Here is a 25,844-nt window from a genome sequence, read left to right on the forward strand (position 1 = left end):
CTTCCATAGCATCAAATTTTCGACAAGAGGCTTTGAGTTATTTCATAAAACTTGACACTCAAACATGAAAAGGGTACCTCAATAGAAAGTCATTCAACAAAACAACAGCTCATGTTATAAAAATAGAGTCTCTATGTTATCTACTTGCTTTATTGAAGAAAATACCCCTAATGATGAGTCGTTCGTGAAGCTTGGAGCAGTAGGCGAGGCGAGGCGGAGATCGGATTTGACGAGACGGAGACCAGATCTGATTTGACGAGGCTATGGAAGCGGTGACGGGAGCAGTCGACTTGATCGGCAGTCAATGGAGAGAGGAGTGGCATCCGGTGAGGGTTTCAAGTCGATGTCGAGGGTTTCGATCGACAAGGGTTTCAAGACAGTGCGGTCGCTCGGGCAGTGTAGTCGGGCTCGCTGCTTACGAGGCAATGGAAGCGGTGAGGAGAGCAGTCGACTCGATCGGCAGTCGATGGCGAGAGGAGTAGCGTCCGACGAGGGTTTCAAGTCGATGGCGAGGGTTTCGATCGGTGAAGGTTTCAAGACAGTCCGGTCGCTTCGCTCGGGCAGTGCAGTCGGGCTCGCTAATCGCAGCCTAATAAGTTTTAACTTTTGATATATATATATATATATATATATATATATTCAGGTCGAGTCGGGGTAACCCGAGACCCAACCCGAATTTAATATTTTTTTTAACATTTTTAACCCAACCCAACCCAAAATAAAATCTAACCCAACCCAACCCTTCCAGTTTGGGTTGGGTAGTACGGGTTGGTCGGGTTACTGGTTTTTTGAACACCCCTAAAGTTGAGTTCTCAGCTCCCAAATCAGATGAAGCCCCAAAATTATTTGTAGGTTTGAGTCGGCACTCTGGCCACTCACACCCATGCAAATCAAAGGACCACCCTTAATGACAGGAGTTCCCAACTCACTTAGGATTGATGTCATGTTACCTATGGTCATCTTAGTGAAGTGAAGTCTCAGACATGAACGGAATCATATGACAAGATACTAACACTTCAAGGTTAGGTCTTATACAAACTCTTTATATAGGATGTCCTTGCTCGCATGTTCACTACACTAATGATCAGGACCAGACCATTTGTGACAAATCACAACATTTGTAACAATTCCACAAAGCGGGCCACGTCCGTAGTGTTACCAGGATAAGGTTTCCCTCCTATATCCATATACTACAGACTATTTTGGTTATCACTTAAGACATGATCCACTTGTATGTCACTACATACATGCTTAAGTTACATAAAGACAACTAGGGATATTAAGTTTATTGGTTTGTGGTAAAATAAAAAACATCTAAATGTGCAAAATCAAGAAGTGAAGTAAATATCATGTATATTATACTTCACAAGTGTTCGTACAAAGTTGTTTACAAACTACAGGATACGAAACTTTAGGGCACAAACCTCAACAGAATGGTATGGCAGAAAGAAAGATAGAATCGTGATGAAGATGGCAAGATGTTTGTTGTTTGGAAAAAAACTGCCAAAGAAATTTTGGGCAGAAGTTGTATGCACTATCATTTATCTGCTCAATAGACTATCTACGAGAGAAGTAGGAAAGACTCCTTATGAAGCTTGGGCAGGTAAAAAAACTTATGTTAAGAACTTGGAGTTTTTTTTAATCTATATGTTACTCTTTTGTTCCTTCTATCAGGAGATCTAAACTTGATGAAAAGGCAATTAAAGGAGTATTTATTGGTTATGCTATTGATTCAAAAGGATATAGAAATTTTTATTTGAACACTAAAAAGATTATCTTGAATCGTGATGTGATCGTTGATAAAGATTCTTATTGGGATTTTTAAAAGCAAAGAATAGTGAGAGACTTATCCACTAATTTTGAAAACTTAGAACAAAATGAATCGTCTTATGATTCGATTGATTCTAATAATCAAGATGGCCAAAATCTTCATTCAAATAAAGATGACCTTATTGATGCAACTGGTGATTATCCAAATTATAAGGTAAGATCACTTGCAAATGTTTATAAAAGTTGTAATCTTGTTATTGTTGAGCCAAATAGCTACCTTAAAGCTTCACAATCTACTAAATGGATTGCTGCCATGAAAGAGGAATTGAAGATGATCAATAAAAATAATACATGAGAGCTTATTGAACAACCACAAGAAATAGAACACTTTAGATGTGAAATGGGTGTTTAGAGTGAAGTACAATTTTAATGGTTCGATCAATAAATATAAAGAAAGATTGGTGATAAAAGGATATGCACAACAAGTGAGTTGATTATGGAGGTACATTTGTTCGACATGATACTACACGATTACTCATTGATTTAGCTGCCCACTTGGGATGGAAAAATATTCCCTCTAGATGTCAAATCGGCTCTTTTCTCTTGGCACTGGAATTTTCTATTGGAATTCAAGAAAACAAGAAGTTGTGGCTCAATCTACTGTTGAAGCTGAATATACATCAGCTGCATCAACTGCAAATCAAGCAATATCGCTTTGCAAGCTGCTTAGTGATTTGGGATTTGAACCTGAAGAACCTATAAAATTATTCTGTGATAACAAGTCAGCTATTGCTATTGCTTTAAATCTTGTGCAGCATGGTAGAACAGAATACACCAAAGTCAAATTTCATTTATTGAGGAAAGTAGAGAAAGAAGGTAAAATCAAGCTTACTTTCTGTAGCTCTGAACAACAACTTGCTGATATTCTCACAAAAGCCTTACCACATAGACCATTTGTGTTTCTACGTCACAAGTTGGGTGTGACAAAGAAAAATCTCAAAGAGGAGTGTTGAGTTATGAGTTTTTTCTTTTTCACCTTTAGTTTCAATTTTAATACTTGAAGTTATTTACTTTATTGTTTGATTTATTTTTTAGTTTTTAGTTTTTAAGTTTTTAATTTCAAGTTATTAAGTTTATGCTTTTAATATGTCTTTAATTTATAAGTTATTAAACTTACATTTCGTTCCTATAAAAGGGTGATGTCTCATGTAAAATAGGAATCACCAATCTTTTTCTTACTTAAACCAAAAGATTGAATTGCACTCTTTTTTTCTTCTCTTTGTTTAACAAACATTGAGATATTGGTTTGTTTCTGCAATATTTATTTATTTTTCATCGATTCCATTTTCTCAACAATGGTATCAAGAGATATTTTGATTTTTTCAACAAATATGATCTATCATTAATAGACCTGAGAGTTAGATCTGAATCTACATTTGGTCCATGAGTTTTAAAAATGTAACTTTTTAGTAACCGAGTTTTTAAAAATAGGTTTATAAGGTCCCTCAAATATTTTTATACTATTATTTTGAGTAATTATATTACATTTTAAATTAGAAGAATAATTTTTAAAATTCACATCTCTGTAAAACTATTCTTTTTTTCTAATTTTAAATATCATATAATTATTTTTAAAAAAATCGAACAAAAATACTTCAAGGTCATTCTAAACTATTTTTATAAATTTAAGGACTAAAAAAAGTACATTTTGAAAACTTAGGAACCAAATAGACATATTTTTATAAACTTACAGACTCGGAAGGTACATTTTTAAAACTGAGACTAAATGCACATATTCTTCAAAACTTGAGGACTAAAAAGGTAATTTTTCTCAAAATAAATATGGAAAAAGGAATATGAAAGGTGTTTTTTTTAGTAACTCTATAATATAATTACAAAAACAAAGTACTTTTGGAACTTTTTGTAAATATTTTTGGGATTTTTCTATTTATAAGAATTTTTCAAAGTTTTAAAGTATTGATATTTTAATTTTAGCGGTACATGACATATATTTTTGTAAGTCAAAGTTTTTATAAAAAGAGACAATTGCAAATATAGCAATCCAGGCTTAAAGGGGTTGTAGATATAGCACAATGTACAAGAATTTGCAAATATGGTAAAATTTAGATCTAGCTTTCGAGTCTATTAGTCTATCTGAGGTAGAGTTTATCATGAATAAATTTTATTATATTTGCAATTTTATTTTAAAAATGTTGATATTTAAGTATTAACACACATTTGCAATTATCCTTTTAAAAATTAGAGGAGAAATTTCTCAGTGAGTTTTCAAGAATATGTTTAAAATATCCAAACCATTAAATTTAAACATTAAATAAATTTTCTAGATAGATGATATGACAAAATGACTAAAAAATGTATATATTTTTTAATCTTATCCTCTCTCCCCCTCTATTTTCTAATCAACTTTTGGAGATTAAAATTTGTTGGTGGAGAGATTGATTTAAAGAATATTGGAAAAAAAATATCTTTTTGGTCTTAGGTTTTGGGTTCAGTTTCTATTTAGTCTGGATTAAAAGATGTTACATATTTAGTTCTTAAGTTTTGAGTTTGATTTCAATTTAGTCTCTAAATTTCAAAATGTTACAATTTTACCTCTTTGACATTTGGTTTTACTTCAATTTGATTTATATGTTTCAAGATTTACACTTTTAACCTCAATTATTCACTAAATACTAATTTTTCGTCTTTAATATTAATTTATGTTTATAAATAAAAAAATATTATAATTAATTAAGTTTCACTATTTTTTATCAATATAAAATAAAATTAAAATTTTCACTTCATAATTATTTTTGATTAGTTGATAAAAATTGACATCAATTATTGAAAGTGAGTATTTAATGAAAAAATAAAGTTAAAATGTAAAATCTTCAAATTTAGAAACCAAATTGAATAAGAACTCAAATCTTAAGGAAAAATTATAACATTTCGAAACTTAGGGATTAAATTGAAACAAAACTTAAAATTCAAGAACAAAATGTGTAGCATTTGAAAACTTAAGAACCAAATATAAACTACGTAAAAAAGGACACCTAAAAGGTATTTTTTTTAAAATATATTTATTTCAGTCATCTTGCGAGATCATTCATTTAATGAATTTTATATTTAAATTTAAGTAACTATTTTATTTTTCCAAATGTATTTTTGCAAGACTTGAATGAGGGGTATTTTAGTCCATTCCTTTGAGCCAGGCCCATTTTTAGAGTTATACAAAAAAAACCTATCAGCCATTTTGTTAAATTGGAGATCAGATCATCAACGACGATTTACAGTGACAAGAAACAGAGAATCCAACAAGAAGCGGCGAAACCAAAGATGATCCACCGGAAATGGAGTCTACTCACCGGCCCTCCGGCAATCTTGGGCGGCATAGTTGTTTCTCTCGCCGTCGCCAACTTCATCTTCGTTAAAGAAGTATGACCATCTCTCTCTTCCCATTCTTCAAACCCCTTTCGCTGTCTTTCTTTCTTTTTCGTGTTTTTACTTCACCTTGATACTTTCGAACAACTGAGGTGTTAGTAATTCGTGTATATATGTTTTCGTATCTAGGATTTGTTTGCTTTGATTTCGATGCGTTGTTATGTGGGCGACTAGAGTTAGGGATCCTGAAGATTCTTCATTGAATTGGAAGTTGTATTGATCAACATTTCCTTCTGTTCTATTTTGGTCGATCAGTTAAGGGGTATAGCTTTGCGACTTAGAATTTTTGCAGGAGATATTTGGTTTTAACTAATATGGAATGAATACCTTCTGTCGACAAGGATGTGGCGTTTTCCCCCTTTCTTTTGAAACTTGCAATTTTGGAATCTAAGAGCATTTTGGGCATTTTTGCTAATCTCGGGAATTGAATTTGGTCGGATAAATGGTTTTTCTTTTCTTAGGTTGAGTGATGATTAAATCTATAGTTAAAGATAACATTGTACTATTGGTTCTTTATTTTTGCAATGAGTGATGATTAAATCTATGAGTTTAAGCATTTGGAGCAAGAAAATATCAATATTTTCAACATCTTTATTTGGTTAATTTGAATTTACTCTTTTCATCACTGCAACGTTGCCCCCATTACCACCGGCAATCAAGGCTACCTCCATCGGCCAATTTTCTTAAGTGAAAAATAGTGGGGGCTTGCTGCGTAAAGAATTTTCAGCTCAACTTCATTTCTTCTTGTTATTGTCCAGCCTTCTCGCATATTTATTTTCTTATCATTTATCTTTTTATTGAATTGTATGGTTATTTGTTTAATGTTTAAAGGTAAAAAATTTTATGTGTTCATTACATTTCGACATATGCACACATATATTTCAAAGACTCAAACTATTAATGTGTCCCCAATGTTTCATGTACTTTTTTGTTAATTGGTATCATGTCCATGTCTATGCTTCTTAGGAGTGAAGTGAAGTATGTAGTTGACTAATAGTTTCTTTTAGCCTAGCTTTCCCATTTAATGTTTTGACGATGAAGGGATCATAATAGTCAGACCATTTATTATTTTTCTTCCTTTGGTGAATAAAACCGAGCATACTGATAAATCTTTTTTGCCACTATAATGAATCTCTATAATGAATATTTTTTCCCACTATTAGTGGTTAGGTGTGTAGATATGTGCCTCACATTGTACTCTTCCTTTTTCTCAAGCAATTCCAAGAGGTGCCAATAAGGTTGCTAATCCTAGTAAGATCGTTAGGGACCTCCTTCACAACCGTAATTTGCAATTGTAAAATGAACACACTCTCCAATATACAGGACAATGAAGAGTAGAACTTTTGCTAACAAAGCATAGGTGTCTTGATACACATAAGACTTAGCCAAAAGAAAACAAGAACACAGTACGTAACAGAAAATTCCGAAACACCTAGAATGAGCTGGTTCATCCACATCGAGCATCCTATCAATACTTTCACAAAAAACCTCACGATGCTGTCCCCTCATTATTATAAATGCATTCTCAAGGTTCCGTACCTTCGCCCGCATTTCCCTCTAACTGCAAGCGTTTGGGTTACCCTTTTTATCCCTCCTAAAATACATGTTCATTACTTGGGGCCTCACCTAACAAAACTTTCTCAAGGTCATACTAAAACATAGCACACAAGAAAGGAGTCGAACTATAAAAATGAACTCCAACCATCAAGAATTATCAATTTGCCTTTGTGGAGGGTAGGTAAATTCTTGATTCTCCTCTTATTGCTAATGAAATCATTGAGGAGTGGCATAGAAAGAGAATCCAAGGAGTGGCCATTAAGCTTGATGTGGAGAAAGCTTTTGACAAAGTTGGTTGGGACTTCCTTGATGAACTGTTGAGAGTCAAAGGTTTTGGTTTGAAATGGAGACTCTGGATTTGAGGTTGTATATCTTCCACCAATCTTTCAATCATTATTAATGGCAAGCCTAGAGGGGAATTTAGAACTTCTAGAGGATTATGGCAAGGGGATCCACTTTCCCCCTTCCTTTTAATCATTGTCATGGATGCACTTGGCCGCATCTTATCATTAGCGATTGTTTCTGGATACATCCATGGGTCAAAGATGATTGAGGCACCATTAATATCTACCACCTATTATTTGCTGACAACATTATGCTCTTCTCCTCTAATAAGGAAGAAGACATTGATAATCTCTGAACTTAATCACTTTCTTTGAGCAAGCCTCTTTTAACATCAATAGAAACAAATCAGAATTCTTGGGCATTAATCGTGAAGAAGATTGGGTGGAGTACATAGCCAAGCATGAGTGCAAGGTGGGTGTTTGGCCGGCTTCCTACTCGGAACTCCCCGTTTATGGTAAACCCACATCAGTAACCTTATGGCAACCCAGTTTGGACAGAATTAGCAAAAAATTGCAATCATGGCAGCTTAATTTTCTTTCGAAAGGAGGCAGATTAATCCTCGTCAATGCCCCACTATCCAACTTACCCACATACTATTTATCCCTCTATCATGTTCCCACCACAGTGGCTGAAGAAATTGAAAGGCTTCATAAAAACTTTCTTTTGCCTGGCACAGAGGCAGGAATATAAAGCATCTCAGCATCTCCTCAAATGGAACATCATTAAACAGCTCATTGCAGAGGGTGGATTGGGCATTATGGATATCAACGGAATAGATCACTTCTCATCGGATGGATCTTGCAATTTGGTTTGGAAAACGATGCTCTTTGGAGGAGGATTATAAAAGCCAAATTTGGCTCACAGCACTTTGATTTAAAGGCCTTTGATTCCATAGACGTCTCATCAAAGAGCCCCAGGAAGTTTATTACAATCCAGAAAGGTCTCAATGATAGCAATGTTCAGAACAAGCTTAAAAATGGTGAGTCCACTACTTTTTGGACAGACTCTTGGGTCGGTAGTAGCCCCCTCAACTAGGTTTTTCCCAAACTTTTTGTCATTGCTAATTCCAAGGAAGCATCCATTGCCAAAGTTTGGAATGTTGAGAATAAATTTTGGTTACTTTCAGAAGAAACCTAAAAGATGAGGAAATGGCTGAATGGGCTTCACTCACACTCCTCATCCCTGATTTGATCTTAATGCAACAAGCTGATCCTTGAGTTTGGAAGCTAGAAAACAGTAGCATATTTTCTTCTAAATCTCTTTATTCTCAGCTACAACAACACAGCCATCGTCTGATCAAAATCTGTTTAGAAGATTTTGGAAATTTTCTTTTCCAAAAAGGATAAATTTCCCCATTTGGGAGCACTCTCATTCTTGTCTCAACAGCATGGATAGGCTTAAAAAATGAAGCCCTTGGATCTGTATTTCTCATTCATGGTGCTACTGATGTCAAAAAGAAAGTGAATCCCACAATCACCTTTTTATCAACTGCTCCTTCGTGGCCGACATATGGGCTGATGTATTTGGAGGTCTCCAATGGTCCATTGTTGCTCCAAATGATTCTTGGAATTGGATTAATTTACTTCTTATGGATCATTTGGATTAATTTACTTCTTATGGATCATCCTTTCCATGCTACTAAAGAACTTCTATGGATTAACATTATTTTTGTCATTTTGTAGAAAATTTGGGATGGAAGAAATGGAAGAATCTTCCAAGACATAGCCAATCTTCCAAGGAAGTCAGTCTGCTATTTCCAATGCATTCTTTTTTTGTAAAAATTTACTGGCGTTCAAGAGCCATAGGTTCTCATTCCTTATTATAAATTGGAAGCATCTATTGTACTCCCTGTAAATGGGCCCCTTTTGTATATCTTTGGATATTTCATCTCATCACTAAAATTGTTGCTTATCAAAAAAAAAAAAAAAAAAAAAAAAAAAAAGGTTTGATAAACCCAAAAGGATAATTACAAAAAGACTTCCCTCTCAAAGCTTAAAGAGAAACGTGGAATCTTTTGAAGGACCTAATGTCACTTGAAGTCCTTCCAACCCTCCTCTAAAGGTTCTATTTTCTTCTCACCTTGATGGTTCCACAAAGTTGTACACACTCAGGACAGATCGATGTTAAGAAGTTCATTACTTACTCCTCCGTAGTGTCTAGGGGTTGGTTGAAGTTCAGTTTTTTTCCTACACACCAATCACGAGTTTTTCTCCAATTGTGGAAGAGTGAAAGGAAAAGGAACTTGTTAGTCATCTCTTTGCATTCCCTAGGCCGAGCAAAGCACAAGCTAAATGCGCATGCACCCTAATTTAATAGATACTTGAACTCTTTTGCTGAGGCTGGCTCTAGAAAATCAAGCACGACTGTTGTTTTTGTTGGGTCTACATTTGTGCCTTGCTGATTTTCCAAATAACAAAAAAAAAAAAAAAAAAATCTTTGATGACTGTGCACTATATTATTTTATTATCTAAGGAGTTCATCTTCAATGAGGATTTTTTTAATCTTTCAAGAACTAATTGTAGAGCTTCTGCAGGGTCTCCTATTTTGGATTTGAAAAGTATATCATCTGTTTTTGGTTACTTAAAGAAAACGATTTTAACTACGAATTAAGTAACCAGGTAATATGATTATTAGTATGTCTTCTGGATAAAGTATCAGTTTCAAGAGCTAATTTTTTTTGTCCCATACGGCTACAATTTCTTTTCTGACAAGAGACAAACTACGGATACAATTACTTGTGAAGTAGAAATTTGTCAAGGAAATCTTGGGGAATTCAAATGTTTGTAACAGTATTAGCCATAAAGATTTTAAGATATTTTGCGGGAATCCTTTCAAAGCAAAGAAGAAAATTCTTTGGAACAGTGTTATCAAGATCTCTCTTTGAGAACTTGGTTAGCTGGTAAGATTTAAGAAATAAGGGAATCTGTAAAATTCTTTGGAACAATGTTATTAGGGCCGTCTTTCGTGAGATAACTTTGGCATTAGAAAAGGGTGAGAAAATTTTCAGATAGTTTTATTCATAGTGTTATCTTATGGAAAAAGGGTGATTAGCATTAGCCTTGTCACAAAATGGAGTTCATCTGTAAATCCTTTTGTAATTACTCATTATTGGATCTTGGTGGCAATTGATGTGATTCATCTTCATCCTGTCTTTTGTTCCTTCTCTTTTCAATGAATGGTGGTTACTTTTCAAAAGGAAATAGTATTAATTGACAGTTTATTCCTATGAATGTTTGGATTTTTTTCAGGATCCATTTCTGAAACCAAAGGAAAGGAAGGCGGAACCAACAAAGGAAAGGATGGCGGAACCACCTACAAAATGAAAGATATGTTTCATTGAAGGTTCCAATTCAAAGTCATCTAGAGTCTTGTCCCTGGATAGGCGTTGTTTCCATGGTTTTGTGTTAGTCCTGACTAGTGATTTTTATCTTGAATAACCAAACCAGAAACGTTTTGGCGACAATCCGAAAGTTTTTCTCGACCTTATACCAAGATATTTTGCAAGTAACACAAAACTTACTACAAACAAGTACTTGTTAATATGATCATGAACCCACCTAAAAATAAATGAACGAAGAAGACCCAAATTTTTAGTGCCTTGCTGCAACCTTTTACGACAAGGATTTTAAGCTTTCTATTAGGTTGTACAAATAATGTGGAAAACAAAGGGGATGATAGAAAACTGTAATTTTTTAAGCAAAAATCTACCACAGAAATTCTCCAAATTTTCAGCCAAAATGAGAAGCCAAAACCTCAAAATGTTGATTTTAAGAAATCTCGTGTTAAAAAGAAAAATATACTCAACATAGTCAACAAAATTTTGGAATTAGGCAAACAAAAACTAAAATATCTAAGAAAAGCCAAAATTAGATCATTAAATTTGAGATTCAAATTGTAATTCAAACAAGATTAAGTATACAATGTCACTATAAGTAGTAAATAATTAACCATATAGCATGCAAGATGGATGGATGTATATGACTTTGATTAAGTAATTAAGTTTGGAAAGACTCCCATATCTCCCACGGTAAATATGGTCCAGAGTTTCGCCTAAATAAATTGACTAAATTACACAATTGTTAATTTCATATATATATATATATTTTACTTGAATAGCCTACTGGTTTATTATATACACACACAAGTAAGGGATGCATGTATGGAACTGCCCAAAATGGTATTCTTTTTAGAACCTATACGAGGAAGGATTGTTTGTCCAAAAATTTCGAAAATTGTTCCTCTCATAAACGAAAGCAAGAATCGACAAGAAGTCTCGAAAGAGATAATATGATATATTTGACATATACAATACAGTATATTTAAATATATATTTGAATATATGTGAATTTTCTAGAAACAAAATAGGTATATTTGATAAATGCATGAATAAAATTATTTGTACAATATATTGTCTTATATATCGAACAACATATGCGATGTATATTACATGTCCAACATATTACCAGTGTATTTGACATATACTCGAGATCTCAATTGAGAGGTTATCGATTTTCAACTATGTATGGAAGAAAATAAACAAAATCTCTTAAAATGAAGAAAACATTAATTTGAAATATCCTGCCATGAATGAAAATCAACCAAAATGAATCAATAACGAATATTAACTCAAAATTTGAAAATGATGTTAATAAAGGAAGAATTAGATAATTAGAAAATTTTGGAATGATGATGAAAATGTTAAATTGATTCAAAATTAAACTTAAAAGCTCTTAACGAGATCATTTAAAATCTAGGTATTTATGAGACAAAAATTTGGAAGTCTAAAGACAATTTGCAAAATTAGTGTAGATTTTTTTTGTCTTTATTGAATTGCATCTTTTGAAAAGATGAAACCATACAAAATGTGTTGGATTAAACATTATATATTTTATTTTCAGAATATTATTTTCCTCAAACAATCATTAACTAGATATTCTCGTGACAACGTCAAGATTTTATCCATAATTTCATAAAATACAGAAATTCAAAGGTGCTAGTCTTCATCCATTAAACTCCATAGCATCAAAATGCTAGGAATAACGTTGAGAAGTTGTCCTATCAAATCTTCTTATTTTGATGCATCTCAACAACATCTCGACACTCCTTGTTGCGTCTTGATGTTGTCTCATTGGATCATTTGGGTTGGATTCTTCTCCTCATGACTCCAAAGCTGAATTTAGATCTAATACGTTTCATTTTTTATCTCGAACCTTCCAAAGTCCTATGAATAACCTTAAATCACTTGATCTCTACAAAATTGATAATATAATATATGAGAATAATAGAACTAGTTCGAATTGAGGATATTTAATAGCACATTTAGAATGCTATCAAATCACCCCAATCTAAATCTTGCTAGTCCTATACACACACATTATATAACTAATAATATATTTAATATATCAATTTACTAATATACTAGATAGAGAGTATATTAGCTGAATGTCTAATTTACGAAATAATTGATATATCAATTATATAACTGATATGCATTAACTAAAAAAAAGTTTGTAAAGTATATAAGCTTGATTGATGAAAGAAAACAATAGCCACCCATTCACAAACTTCAATATATTAAAAATCCCCAATACTGAATGAATTTTTCTTTCAATTATGGGGAAGTTTCTTTTTTGTGTGAGATTAAATTATAGAGAATTGCAAAATATCTATCAAAGTTGCCGTTGTAAAAGGAAAGTGTTGTTGTTGCATGTTTATTATGAAAGGAAATCGTCATGGAAATACAAGAAAAGTGCATCTTGATTTTCGCATATGAGAGAAAAATCGAGATTTATAAGAGTATTGTGAAATTGAAAAGATTTTGGAAAAAAAACTAGTGAAAGAGAAATAGAATCTCATCTCGTGAAATAATTAATTTTTTCAATGTTATGAATTTATAGAAAGTTTAAATATTTGTCGTCTACTCTTATACAAACTCTTTGTATGAAATATGCACACTCACATGTTTTTTAATGATTTCTTGAATATGATTCACTTATTTATCATCTGCCTCAAGATTACATTAACAATATTAAATTTTTAGATACTATAAATTAAATAATTATTAAACATTAATTATAAAGTTTTAGGATATAAATTCCACACCCTTTACTTTCAAAGAAAAGATCCCTAAACTTTTGAATTTTTTAAAATTCACATGCATAAAAAATACAAAATTCGGTCTTCGAAATCCATTGATACATGGTGGGCACAACATCTACCAAGAATCCCTAAAAGTAAGTTCAAATTCTAAAGGGTATTCTACAAAGATAGCCCAAATATTAGGGTCATTTTCTACACAAATGGACTAACAAACTCTATTTTCAAAAAAAATGGAGGCACATTACCTTTTAGCCCTCTTTCATTTTAACCAAAAAAAAAAAAAAAAAGAGAAATAACTTAGTCAATAGTTTCCACCATGGGGCACTATTTTTATTAGGGGTATTCGTGGATGGAGTTAGATTGAATGATTTTTTAGACCCAATCTAATTGTTCGGGTTATAAATTTCTCCAATCCAAAAAACTCGTTAAAAAATGAACCAAACTCACTCTAACTATGAAATTTGTGGGTCGTATTGGTTTGAATTACTTGGTTATTTATTTAAAATTTTGTTCTAAAAATAAAAAAATATTGTATATAAGAACCTTATTAAATATAAAAAATATTTACACTTTATAGCAAAAAGTTCCAAAAGTATACTTATAGAACTTTAATAAAGTCTAAATACTTTTTAGATTTTTCTATTTATAAGAATTTTTCTAGGACATTTTTAAATACAAAAAAGTATTTAAAAATATTTACATTTAATTTTGAAGCACATTTAGAACTTTTTGTTATGAGGTATAAATATTTTTGAAAATTCTCTATTTATAAGAATTTGAATATCAATGAATCAAGCAACCAAGTTTCAAAAGAAATTACTACATAATCAAACCTTATGAATGTCAAAATCAACCAAAAAAAGAAAAGGTAAAGAAAAAGCCTTCATCCACAAAAATACTGGTGGATACAAAATTTCAAAAGAAATCACTTAAATAATCATTACTTTAGAATGTTACATCAAAATTGACCATAGAGCACCACAGCACCGGAATGTGAAAAAGAAAATCTTCCTAAACAAATTTTGTAGACTGTGATCTCGATGTGCATATATAAATTAATCTTTACATATCAATATTATCTCAATTCTCAACTACAAAAGCTTTGAGTACCAACGATGCTGAAGTTGATGCCACAGCACACAAATTGATGAATCCTAATAATCCTCTTCCATTGGAACGTAAGGCATATTGAACCTGTCTTCTTCCATAGGTTTAGTTACCGGAGCTGGAGGTAAGGCCAGTCAAGGAACAAACTCCTTTAACATCACACATCAATTAGTCCAAAACTCAAACAAAAGGAACTGAAATCAATCAAACACGAATGTGTTCGACTTCATCCTCAACAAAACATGTATCCAATGCTACTATGCAACACAGTCTAAAAACCGAGTCTAGAAGTTTTAGTTTCAATTTTGTTCCCAAGTTTAGTTAAACCTCAAAAATCGTTCCAAACTATCTTTCATTAATATATTACTCTAGCACAAACTTTAATATAGCCCAACAAACAGTCATCCAAATGTGATATATTTAATATGATTTTGAAGAGAACGATTTGTAAAATTTGATTAAACTATATGGAGGGACCAAATTGAAATTTTAAATAACACAGGCCAAATTGAAACTTTGAAATTATGGGAACCAAATTGAAAATGTTCAAGCTTAGAGACCAAATGCAATATGTAGCCTAAATAATAAGATTTTGGAAACTGAAACGTTTGTTGGCCAACAAAAATCATTAGCATTAAATACATAAACAAACAAACAAACAAACATTAGTAAATTTCCCGCCTGCAAAAACAATTAACAATAATTATATGAGATTTTACTACTTTTGAAGGATATTTATAGTAGTATCCTTCTCACCACGACTGCGGCTATTATTTAGTTCCCTCACAATTTCTGGAGTAACCTACAGCTCCAAAAGGCACATTAGTTAAGTTAAGCTAATTTGAATCCATACTGGAAAGTAATATCAAGATTCGTGAAGCTAAATATCAAAAGAATTCAGTCTTACATCTTTGTGCCTGTGACTTTGAAGAAGAATTCTAATATTTGCTTTATCTTCCTTCCTCAGTTCATTTTTATACCTGCACGAGATGCTCAAAAACACTTTATGATAAACTTTATGATACACAAACTTAATACACAAACTTTATGATACACAAACTTTATGATACACGTCCACTTGGTTAGCAAATAAAAATGTCATAATACATATATCAATTAATATAGCAAGTTTGACTTTCACTTAGTAATGCGCATTTAATTAAAGATGATAAAAAGGAATAAGGAAAATGAATGTAAAAATCCTCCCTCGTCGAAACTGCAAACTGCTTGACGAAGAATCAAACTTACATATCGAAAGAAGCAGAGAAAGGAATCGATTTATTCTATGCCCGCAACGGAACATTAGCACCATTTTAATATAGATGCTCTGCTTTCTCAATGGCAATATTTAATTACCAATGATTGAAAACAAAAAACAAACCTTGTAATTTAACACGAGTTCAACCCTCCACCATATGATCTATGAATACTTAAAAAAAAAAAAAAAATTACACACTAGAGATTGGAAAATGTTCACCTCTCCCCTCAATTTATCTCTCTTCGATGATGAGATAACTGATACGTTATGTCACTCTTAAATGAAACTCTCTGTGGATCACTGCTTTTTGCATATTTAAATGCACTCGAGCTTAAGTTAGTGGTGTTGGACTGTTGGGCAATTCAACTAATGTGATTTTTAAAAGAAACAAGACATGGTGTTTTTCTCATGTGGTTCACTACATTGTGGATGGTGGGAAAGAAACGTATTTCTGAGGTTAGGTGGGTGGGTTGTGGGGGATGCAGATAGAACCCCCTACTCTTTGTTTCCCCATTTATTATATGAACAGCTCTGTTGCTGATGTACTAGATTTTTTTTTTGGGAGCTCTTCTTTTTTGCTTCGTCTCCATAGTTCTTTGTCCGAAACAAAAGCGATGAATATCATGACTCTCTTAACTTTGATAGCAGAGTTTTGATCAATCAACTTAGATCAGGGAAAAATGACGTTTAGTGGAGCCCAATCCTTTATGGGGGCTTTTCCTATAGTTTGTCTTTTTGGACCTAACTCCCTCTAGGAAGTCTATTTCCTGGTCTTTGTACAAGCCAGAATGTGAAATTTCTTTGTTTGCCAGGTTATCCACAAAAGAGTTAATACTCTTGATCGGCTTTTGAGAATGGTTAGGCCATTTTGTTGAATTCATCTTTCAAAGGGCCAGGGAAAACCTAGATCATATTATTTGGAAATGCAACATCGGGGAGTTGCTTTTTTTAGATGTTTGGCTTTGAGTCTACCCATCTTAGGGTTTACAATGAGATGATAAAAAAATTCCACGTCCATCCACCATTTCAAGGGAGGGAAAGATTTTTCTAACAACCCAATGTGTGCTTTATCGTGGGGGCTTTGAGGGAAGAGGAACAGAAGGACCTTTTATAGTAGTGGGGTACGACAATAGTGACGTTTGGTCCTTTGTGATTATTTTTCTAATTATTCTTTATGTTTTATTTTTCTTGACCCATCTAGTGGGATTCCTTTGTTGGCTTGGCTTCTTTGGATGTCCTTGTAATTTTTTCATTTTTTTCTCAATGAATGTGTGCTTTCATACAAAAAAAATATATAATTTTGAAAATTCATGAAAATCAGTTCAGCTTGTATTCATCCTTAGGATAATTGTGGATAGTTATGTCATATATGTGGGCATGGGGAGTTATGTTTGTCAGTGTACATAATTTGTTCTTAGGCAGAAAGAAAATAATCTTTTGTGTGACATTAAAAAATGGAAGACTATATTTGGCTAAATTATACTTTTCTATTACATATGATAAAATTATAGTGATTTGTCTTATGATCCATTGTTGTCATGGCACGAAATGGGATTAAAACATATTAAGGACATATACAAGTAAGAAAACAATAAAACCAGAAGATAATTATACTGTACATGGTAGATCAAACTAAATTTGTTTACATAATTTTTGAAACAAACTATTCTAAAGATGTTGTATTTATGTGCAAATATATTTGGTGCCTAAAAAGAGGGCAACCTAGCACATGCATGGTAATATATAACAGGAAAAAGGAAAAATTGTGCTCACCTCTGCACAAATGCAAGTAGTGACTGGTGCCATATCACAGGCATTACTCGTGTTTCTTCAAGAAATCTCATAAAATGTGCAACAACTGCATCAACTACACGGTACGGCAATGCATATTTCTTCTCCAAGATAAGCTTAATAAAATAACTGCCATAATTAAAGGAGGCCCCAGTTAGGCATTGCACAAAGAAATTTTATACACAAACCATAGAACATCTGATATTGTATTGCCTTCTCACTGCCCATGTGCAGAGAAAGTTCAAAAAAGAAAGAAAAAAGTAAAAAACAGCTAGACAATTACAAGTTAGGTAACACAAAGTTAAAAAGAATTAATTTCATCAACAATCCAAATGTGGTAAATTTATTGGCACATATACGACACTTTCCCCATCTAAAGCCAAACAGATTACCACCACTCCCTCCATTGAAGAACCACCAAAAAAAAACCCAGGCACAAACACAGACTTTGGCAACAAATCTAATGACAAGTTCTTGTATAACTATTCATAGACAATGTCATTGATCCCAAACAATTAAGAAAATATGATCATAGTTTACATTGTTGCAAAGTACAAACTTTTACAGATTGGGATGGAGCCTTCCAAACTGAATACTTAACCATTTGAGCTACTATCATTCTGGAATTAGCTATTCCTCCTGTTAATATAGTCAACTTCTATAAGTTGGGGGAGAATATTGTTGAAATGCATGGTAATATTCTATGATGATGGAGGTTGAAGTTTCCCTGCTATTAAGATTTTGGCAGTAGATAATTTTGTCATCATCCTGATACAATTGCACATGATCCCAATTCTAATAACAAAGGTGGTGGACTTGATCTTTTCCATGATTGGTTATCTTGAAAGCTTGTGCACTTCCTTGAGACAAAAGAAGACTTCAAAGAAAAGGCCCCTCAAAAAAGGCCTTGCTAACAAGGGATTTGATTATTATTTGAGTTCATCACTATGTGCGGGTGGAAGTTCGAACTTGACCTTTTGCCAAGATTACAATGCCTTAATTAGATGAGCTATGTTTAGGTTGGATGAAGGAAATTTATTGTTAAAATAATAAAAATTAAAAACAAAAACAACTCATGGGTAGCAATTATGAAACAGAAAACTTCTGTAATTTAGCTAGAAAGTAGTGTTATAAAAATTTCTCTGCAAGGATATATAACACACAAGTCAACATACTACTTAATAAGTTCAGAGTTTATTCACTTCTCCACAATACTCACTAAACAAAAATTCTACTTTCACACAGTTCCTGATTATTTATTTATTCATTATTTCTTTTTTATAGAAACAATAACTTTCATTTAAGAAAAAAATGAAAGACTAAACGGGGATAAAAAAAACCAAGCCAACAAAAGAAGGAACCCTACTAAAGAGACTCCAACTATACAAGATAGAACCTATAGGATAGTTATAAAGGTCTTCAAAATCGAAGCTTCTAGCATGAGTTCATGAAACATTGATATGCACAATACCACTTAGCAGTCAACTAGTACCTTGTTGTGCCACAATATTCCATTTCTGCAAGCTTAAATAATGCAACACTGCAATGGGTAGACAAAACCAAAATTCCCAATTAAACAACTCGCAATAATGTATTTCATGTCTTGGTGTGTATCTAATCTTAAGAAAGAAACTCTAAATGTAAAATGAAGTTTGATATGACTAACTTGCCTTGAATGAAGCACGGGAATTGTGACCTTTTCAATAATGCTCCCAATGATCACAGCCTCCCTCAGACTGCAAGTGCCAGACTGTAGAAAGAACCAAGGTTTCATTAGAGCACCTTAAATTTCAACTAAGCAATAAATTAGAGACACGTTGATGAGGAATCAATTTCTACATACATTGCAGAATGAAGTTAAAAAGCAGAATGCAAGCAGAATTGAAGACTACAGACCCATAAGTTCAGTGACCAATGTGTACAGAATAATAGCAAAAGTAATGGCACAAAGATTAAAAGCAGTATTACCAACTACAATTATGGCAAGTCAAAATGCTTTTATCAATTCTATTTGAGAAGCACCAAAGAACACCAGATATTAAATAATTTGGCCAAAGTGTCTCGAGCACAATGGAGAAGAGATGCACATGAATTTCCCACCCTTCCTCACCATAAAACACAAGCTAGGAGTAGGGATATGCAATGTAGTAAATGGAATCAAATAAATGGTATTTACATTTCCTTGAATGCACACCCAAAGAAAAACTTGCACCTTCTTAGGCACCTTAGCTTTTCAAATGATGTCAAGGTGGATAATGGATAATGGAGAAAGATCTTTAATCGGGAATGATAAACGGGTTGATTCTCAACCCCTTGATGTCTAGTATCCAAGAATATTCGAAATAGCAAGGACCAAGGATGTGAAGGTGTGTGATTATTGGAATTGGTCTACAAACTCATGGAGGGTAACATTTAGGAGAAATTTAAAAGAGGAGTCGGAGGATTTTCATGCTTTTGATGAAGTCTGTAGAGAAATGTTTCTAGAAAGAAAAGAAAAAAGGAAAAAAAGAAAGAATATTAATTTAAGAGTAAATATATTGTTCGAGTAAGATCTTGTTAAAGATGCTAACCCTTCCCCTTGCTATCTCTGGTAATCTTCTGGCAAGCAAAGACGTATTTTGGGAAGATGGCATGGCATCATCTCCCTCCCTCACCCTCCTCCACCATTGATAGGATAACTTTTTCCATTGAAGTCTCACATGAAATTAGAATCACCGAATCCTCTACAGACAAGTCTTTTACTTTCTCCATTAAGAAAGAATCCCTCTCTTGGTTACACACTACTTTCTCTTCTTTGATTAAGCTCCTATGAACCAAAAGTTCTTCAACAAGTCTCACTGATTAAATATGATCTTTGGTTAGAAAAAAGGTCATTTTGCTGAGATCACAAAGCTTGGCATTAATGGAGGTTTAAATAAAATTATCTTACCGTGTGGCCTCAACAAAGTTGGTTGGAAAAGTTTCTCTCTTCTTAAGGTACCAAACACACAACCCACCATCAAGTAGCATACCAGTATCATTTCTACATCTTTATCTGGACGCCTTGTGATCAACATAACGCCCCCACCCCACCCCCCGGGGTTTGACAGACAATACTCTACCATCTTCATCTTCTCCCCATCCTAGCGAACTTGCAGCTTTCTACCCTGATAAAGGCATCATCATCATTTGTCAATACTTCCACAACGATTTGTACAAAATTCTTAGGGCTCTACAAAGGGAAAGTGTTCGGCTTGGGCTCTATTAGCCCACTACAACCCAAGAAAGCCATCTTAGCGGTTGAAAGTAAAGAACAAGACTTGATTTCAAGCAATATCCATAACTGGTGTAAGGTTGGTTCTTTCATGGTGACGTTTGAACCATGGTGCATTGAGGCATACTATAAAAGTCAAATGATCCCATCTTATGGAGGACGGGTTAAAATTAGAAATCACCCCATTGATAGATGGCCTTTAGAAACCTTCAAATTTATTAGTGATCATTGTGGGGTTTTTTATTGGAAGTAGCATAGAAGACTCTATCCCGTATGGATATGATGGAAGTTTGTTTGAAAGTGAAGAAAAATCAATAAGGGTTTTTACCAACTACTATAATCCTTCCTTATTCATCCTCAGAGCTAATTTTTGTCCACATTAACCCTTTTTTTTCCGAAACTTTACCTCTCATTGGGTACATTACCGAGAATCATAGTACGATTCCTAGGCCGATGCGTGTACAACAATGCAAGGAGGCCCACTCCCCCCTTCCCCATGCACATAGGACAAAACCCCATAATCTCACTGAGGACATTGCTGAAAAACAGTATCATCGAGAAGCCAAAAACCTTCCACCTGCTGTATCTTTACCAACTGATGCTCCTACATATTTGACCTTATGCTCCTCTTCAAGTTAGTTGCAATTGACTTCACCAAACCCTCTACCTAACCCTCCACCAATCAAGATCTCACCATACAATGTTGCAGAAAAGGACCAACCCTTTATCTGACTTGTCCAATCCCTCCACTCCAACTGTCCCATTCGAACACTGCGTCTCCCAAGAGCATCCTCCTCCTGTTATCCTTCATTCTCCATCAATCTTTGTCAATCCACAAACCCTTCCCCTTCTAACTACTTCTTCTCCCATCAACAAGCCATCTTCACCCATAAAAAAGCCTTCATCAACAGCCCCTTTGCTTTCTCATCCACCCTCTAAACTACCTTCCTTTTCCCCTCCAAATCTGGATCCCCCTTCAAGTACCACCAACAACACTCATCCCCTTTTCCCAACAAAAAGACTACCTTCCGCCCCAACATCAAGCACTCCACCGCCATCATTGCTTTACCATCGGATGGCGACAATGATACCTATCTTTCTAGCCCCAACCCCACCCCGTCAGATTTTTCCCATCCCACTTCCATCTTTGACCACACGGGGGAAAATTGGTACGATTTTGTCCATCCCTCATCTATTGGTCCTTTTAACCCAGCTCCACATTTGGTGACTCTAGCCCCTTGGTTTAAAGATCTTGGTCTTTGCAAAAAAGCGATCCCAACAAAGAAGCAACCCAACCAGTTTTCAAAAAAGGAAAAAAAAAGGATTGAGAGAATTACGAAATCTTGAAAGCTCTATTTCTATGACAAAAAGGCTCAACCATTGCTCAGAGAGGGATCTGTATTAGTGTGACACCAGTTTGTAGTGTGAGTGGTCTACATGTTGTTGGAACTCTTTCCTCTCGAGTGGTCTACATGAAGTTTTGGTCATATTCGTTTTGATACACATCTCTTCCTCGAGATCTTTGTGCTTTGCTTTTGTGTCCTTTCTACACCGTATTGAATCTCATCCTTTATGAATTGGCCTGTTTTTTTCTATCCCTACTTTTGTACATCCTTATCTGTTTGTTTCTTTTTGGGTTCTACTTTTGCATTGCATTGGGTGATATCCCTTTTGTACTCTTTAAATATTTCATGCATCAATGAAACTGTTTCTTATTAAAGAAAATGATGGTTGTAGAGAAGTCTAGGTTGAAAAGAATAGGTTACTGTTGGAAATAGTTTTTGGATGATTCCAAGGATTTTTTTTAAAAAAAAAAAAAACAGAAAAGACTTTCCATTGAAATAATGGATGATTTGAAGTTCTAGATAAAGTCTTATCTCAAGACAGATGATGACCAAGCCCAAATATGTTTTCCAAATTCTTTGCCATCCGTTTGTTTCCAAAGAAAAATGGCATAAATTCAGGGGAAAACGATGAGCCAAAGACTTATTGTGCTGGGGAATTATAAGTATATGTTAGGCAACCACCAAAGGATCAGAATGAAAATGATGTACAAAAACTTTCCCTTTCCTTCTCAAATGGAATACAAAAGGCTCCATCATGCCTCTACAATACCTATAATCTTTGAAGGGGGTCATTTGGATTGAGGGAATGAAATGGGAATACAGATGGGAATGGGTAAGGGGTATACATCCCTTGTTTGGTACCTTATAAAATTACGTTAAAGGGGCAAAGTTGCCATAGCCCAAGCATTAAAGGCCATCATGCTTCTGGTAATTTTTGAAGGGAGATGGACCCCACCTCTAATATCCCAAAGAAAGCATCAATGAGAAGTGATCGGAAATTGGTCAAGATAATTTCTTAAGGGAGGAGTCTTTGAAGGCGCGAAACCAATCAGGAGAGAGTAAAAAATATATGAGTGGTTGTCAAATCCTCCCTAAAGTTAGACCTATACATCCCCTTTTCAGAGGGATATCAACTAGAGGCCCTCATGCTGGTAATTCTACCACCTCTGGATTTTTCCGAAAGCCATCTGAGATATTGACACTTTGGTTTCATATATTACTTTCTTAGCACTCTCTTGGTGTAAATCGTCCTCCCCATTTTGTGATTATAGTTTAAGCTCTCTTATACATTGGAAGAATTTTTTGTACTTCAATAGGAATTTCCTTTTGTAGTTTCATTTGAATGACAAAATTCTTATTTCCTATGAAATTTTTTAAAAAAAGAAAAAGAAAAAAAAAAGTCATGGATAAGACTTAAATACCTCGCAGAGGGGAAGCAAAATTCCTTTAAAGAAGGCAGTGGGTTTATACAGGGCCTTTTTCAATGCTTGATACAAGGCAAAGTGTAACCGCTTATTCTTCTGGATGTCTTTCCTTACTGCTGGAAGCAAAACCAGCTTATAGAATTTCTCCACCTTTTTTACTCCCAAATTGGAGGCAAAAATTCTTGTGGCTTGAAACATAGCGTTTGGTGACCAATTTTCAGGCTCGGTCAAATATAAAACTTCCTCCCAGAGCGGCATGGAAGGGATACGCTTGAATGCTTTGGGTACTTTTCCAGCCGTATACTTGTTGAGAGATTTTCCCACTCTGCATAAAGTATGTTAATTCAGCTCAACAAAATATCCCAACTTTCTTTTTTTAAAAAGGATGAAAGAGAATTGATAGCTTTATACCCTTTGTATAAGTCTATGACAGAGGTGTCTAATTTTGGCAATGGCTGTGCATCTGCATTTGCAAACATCAATGGCAATGAAATCACAACACAAATGAAATATTCTGAAGTGTATCATCAAATTGAAACTTGCTTAAACACTAAAATATGTCTAGACCTGAAGAAACGATAGTATCGTTTTCTTTGATTTTCCTAACAATAAGGTCGGCAAGAGTATGTTGTGGGCCACCATCCTTCGACAGGAAAGCTTCCACTAGGCGTTCATCTTCCTCAGCAATGTCCTCCTGATACAATAGAAAATTTTGGAGACAGAAAAAGATCACCCAAAATCCCTATGGTCCAAAATCCTAAAGCACATTATATCAAATTCATGTACATAGCGACGGTACGCTACCTCCTTATAAGTACCAATTTGAGTCTGAGTTTCAGAAAATCCACTAAAATCATCAATGTCCTCTTCGTCCTTGGGAAGCTCTTCATCAGGAAGGTCAAAGAAAGGGTTGGCATGATGCTGATTTCTATCTTCAATTTCATTCTCTTTCTGCTGAATACGAGCTTCTCTAAATATCTTGGAGCTCATCCCAGAGGACAAAAGCGTCTCATCCTCCTGATGACGGCACTTTCTTGCTTTGGTATGTTGCTTGATGGGCACCGTATCGTCATCTGTTGTGATAAAAGGCTGCGGGTTTCGCAGCCTATCCCTACTCCTCTTATTCGGCGCCATTGGCGAATAGGACCGAAAACAAAGCTAATGAACAAGTAATATGAAATGCGATTCCGCTGGGTGAAGCTGGTGTAGAAGAAAGGAGGTGGAGCGGTGGAGTTGCTGCCGGTGGTGCGGCTGTCGAAGGAAGAGGTTGACCGTGGATGGAGGTGTTGCTGTCGACTTCTCGATGTCTGCTCCGTCCTGGGACGGCGTTTGAAGAGGTTTAGGGTTTAGTTTTTGTGTTTTGGGGTTTAGTTTTTTGGGAAATTAGAAGATGGATACTAATAGTTTAAAAAAGGACAAAATATGTTGGTTACAATACAAACTAATTAGGAAACTGGGGCTTTTTTTTTAATTAAATGATATAAGGTACAATCAAAGAAAATAAACTAACTTATTTATAAATAATAAAATGTCATTTGGTATTGATGATCTTAATCTATCGTCTATTGATAAATGTCTATCGTGACTTTTTATTATACTTAAAAATATTTTTAATGGTTTTATTTAAAATAATTGCCTTTTTCTTTCTTTCTTTTTTTTCTTTTTAATTTTTGTTTGATTTGTTTAGTCTTAAAATAAATTGTTTTTTCTCGCTTTTCTTTTGTTTTTTGGTGGTAGTTTTAAATTTTCAATTAGTTTAAGCTAAATCCTCGTTGAGAATAAGATCTTTAGATGGTTAAAAATCAAACTCAAATTTTGAGTTTCTATAAATTTTCTTGCACTTTCTTGCTACAAGAAGGTGAAGAAAAATTTCTAACACCTCAAATTTTAAGTTTCTATAATTTTTCTTGCAGTTACTTATCCCCAGAAATTTCAAGAAATTTTTTTTTTTGAAACCTTAGGCCAAGTTTGGTTTGTGATCTAAAAATTTGTTTTTGAAAACGAATAATTAATAGAAAACGAAAATAAATTTTTCTTTTTATAAGATCCAAAAACATGTTTGGTTCCAAATTAAAAATTTGAAATTTGAATTCAAAATTCAAAATTTGTGTTTGGTTGTAAATTTAAAAAGGTAAGAAGATCAATTTGTGTTTGGTAAAATTCATTATTCTAGATAATTAAAAATAACAATTTAATTATTTTGTTATTATAATGAATAATGAATTTATATTGTTAATAAGGAAAAGAAAAATAGTGGAGAGATTACATGATGGAGAAAAGTTTTTTTGATTTGTGGAAATACGGTGATAAAATGTGTAAGAGAATAAAAGAATTATTTATGAGAAAATAATATAAATAATCGAAAAATTCTTATAAATAGAAGAATACCAAAAATATTTGCATTTTATAGGGTTGAGTTAAAAAATCATTATTATTTAAGTAATGACAAAAAT

At 33.7% G+C, this 25,844-nt stretch overlaps 1 protein-coding gene across 1 annotated transcript; it reads right to left on the bottom strand.

Annotated features, from left to right (window-relative positions):
• Positions 1–14,223: 14,223 nt before the first annotated feature.
• Positions 14,224–24,829, bottom strand: LOC120086481 (bystin-like protein). Its single transcript, XM_039043156.2, has 10 exons — positions 24,196–24,829; positions 23,959–24,085; positions 23,803–23,854; positions 23,389–23,716; positions 19,039–19,118; positions 18,861–18,908; positions 17,351–17,497; positions 15,227–15,299; positions 15,055–15,121; positions 14,224–14,443 (listed from the first exon to the last, which is right to left on the bottom strand). The coding sequence occupies exons 1-10, from the start codon at positions 24,523–24,525 to the stop codon at positions 14,367–14,369; spliced, it is 1,329 nt and encodes a 442-aa protein (XP_038899084.2). The 5' UTR covers positions 24,526–24,829; the 3' UTR covers positions 14,224–14,366.
• Between the last annotated feature and the right edge of the window lie 1,015 nt (positions 24,830–25,844).

The sequence above is a fragment of the Benincasa hispida genome, chromosome 9, assembly GCF_027475165.1.
Source record: "Benincasa hispida cultivar pf3 chromosome 9, pf3_genome.v1.1, whole genome shotgun sequence".
Lineage (NCBI taxonomy): Eukaryota > Viridiplantae > Streptophyta > Magnoliopsida > Cucurbitales > Cucurbitaceae > Benincasa > Benincasa hispida.

What these genes read in the sequence shown, in the direction of transcription:
- LOC120086481 (XM_039043156.2), bottom strand. Translation starts at nt 24,525, where the DNA reads ATGGCGCCGAATAAGAGGAGTAGGGATAGGCTGCGAAACCCGCAGCCT. An exon ending in CGATACTATCGTTTCTTCAG is followed by an intron (nt 23,855 to 23,958) that starts GTCTAGACATAT and finishes TTGCAAATGCAG; the next exon opens with ATGCACAGCCATTGCCAAAA. An exon ending in TGAGAAGGATACTACTATAA is followed by an intron (nt 14,444 to 15,054) that starts ATATCCTTCAAA and finishes GACTGGCCTTAC; the next exon opens with CTCCAGCTCCGGTAACTAAA.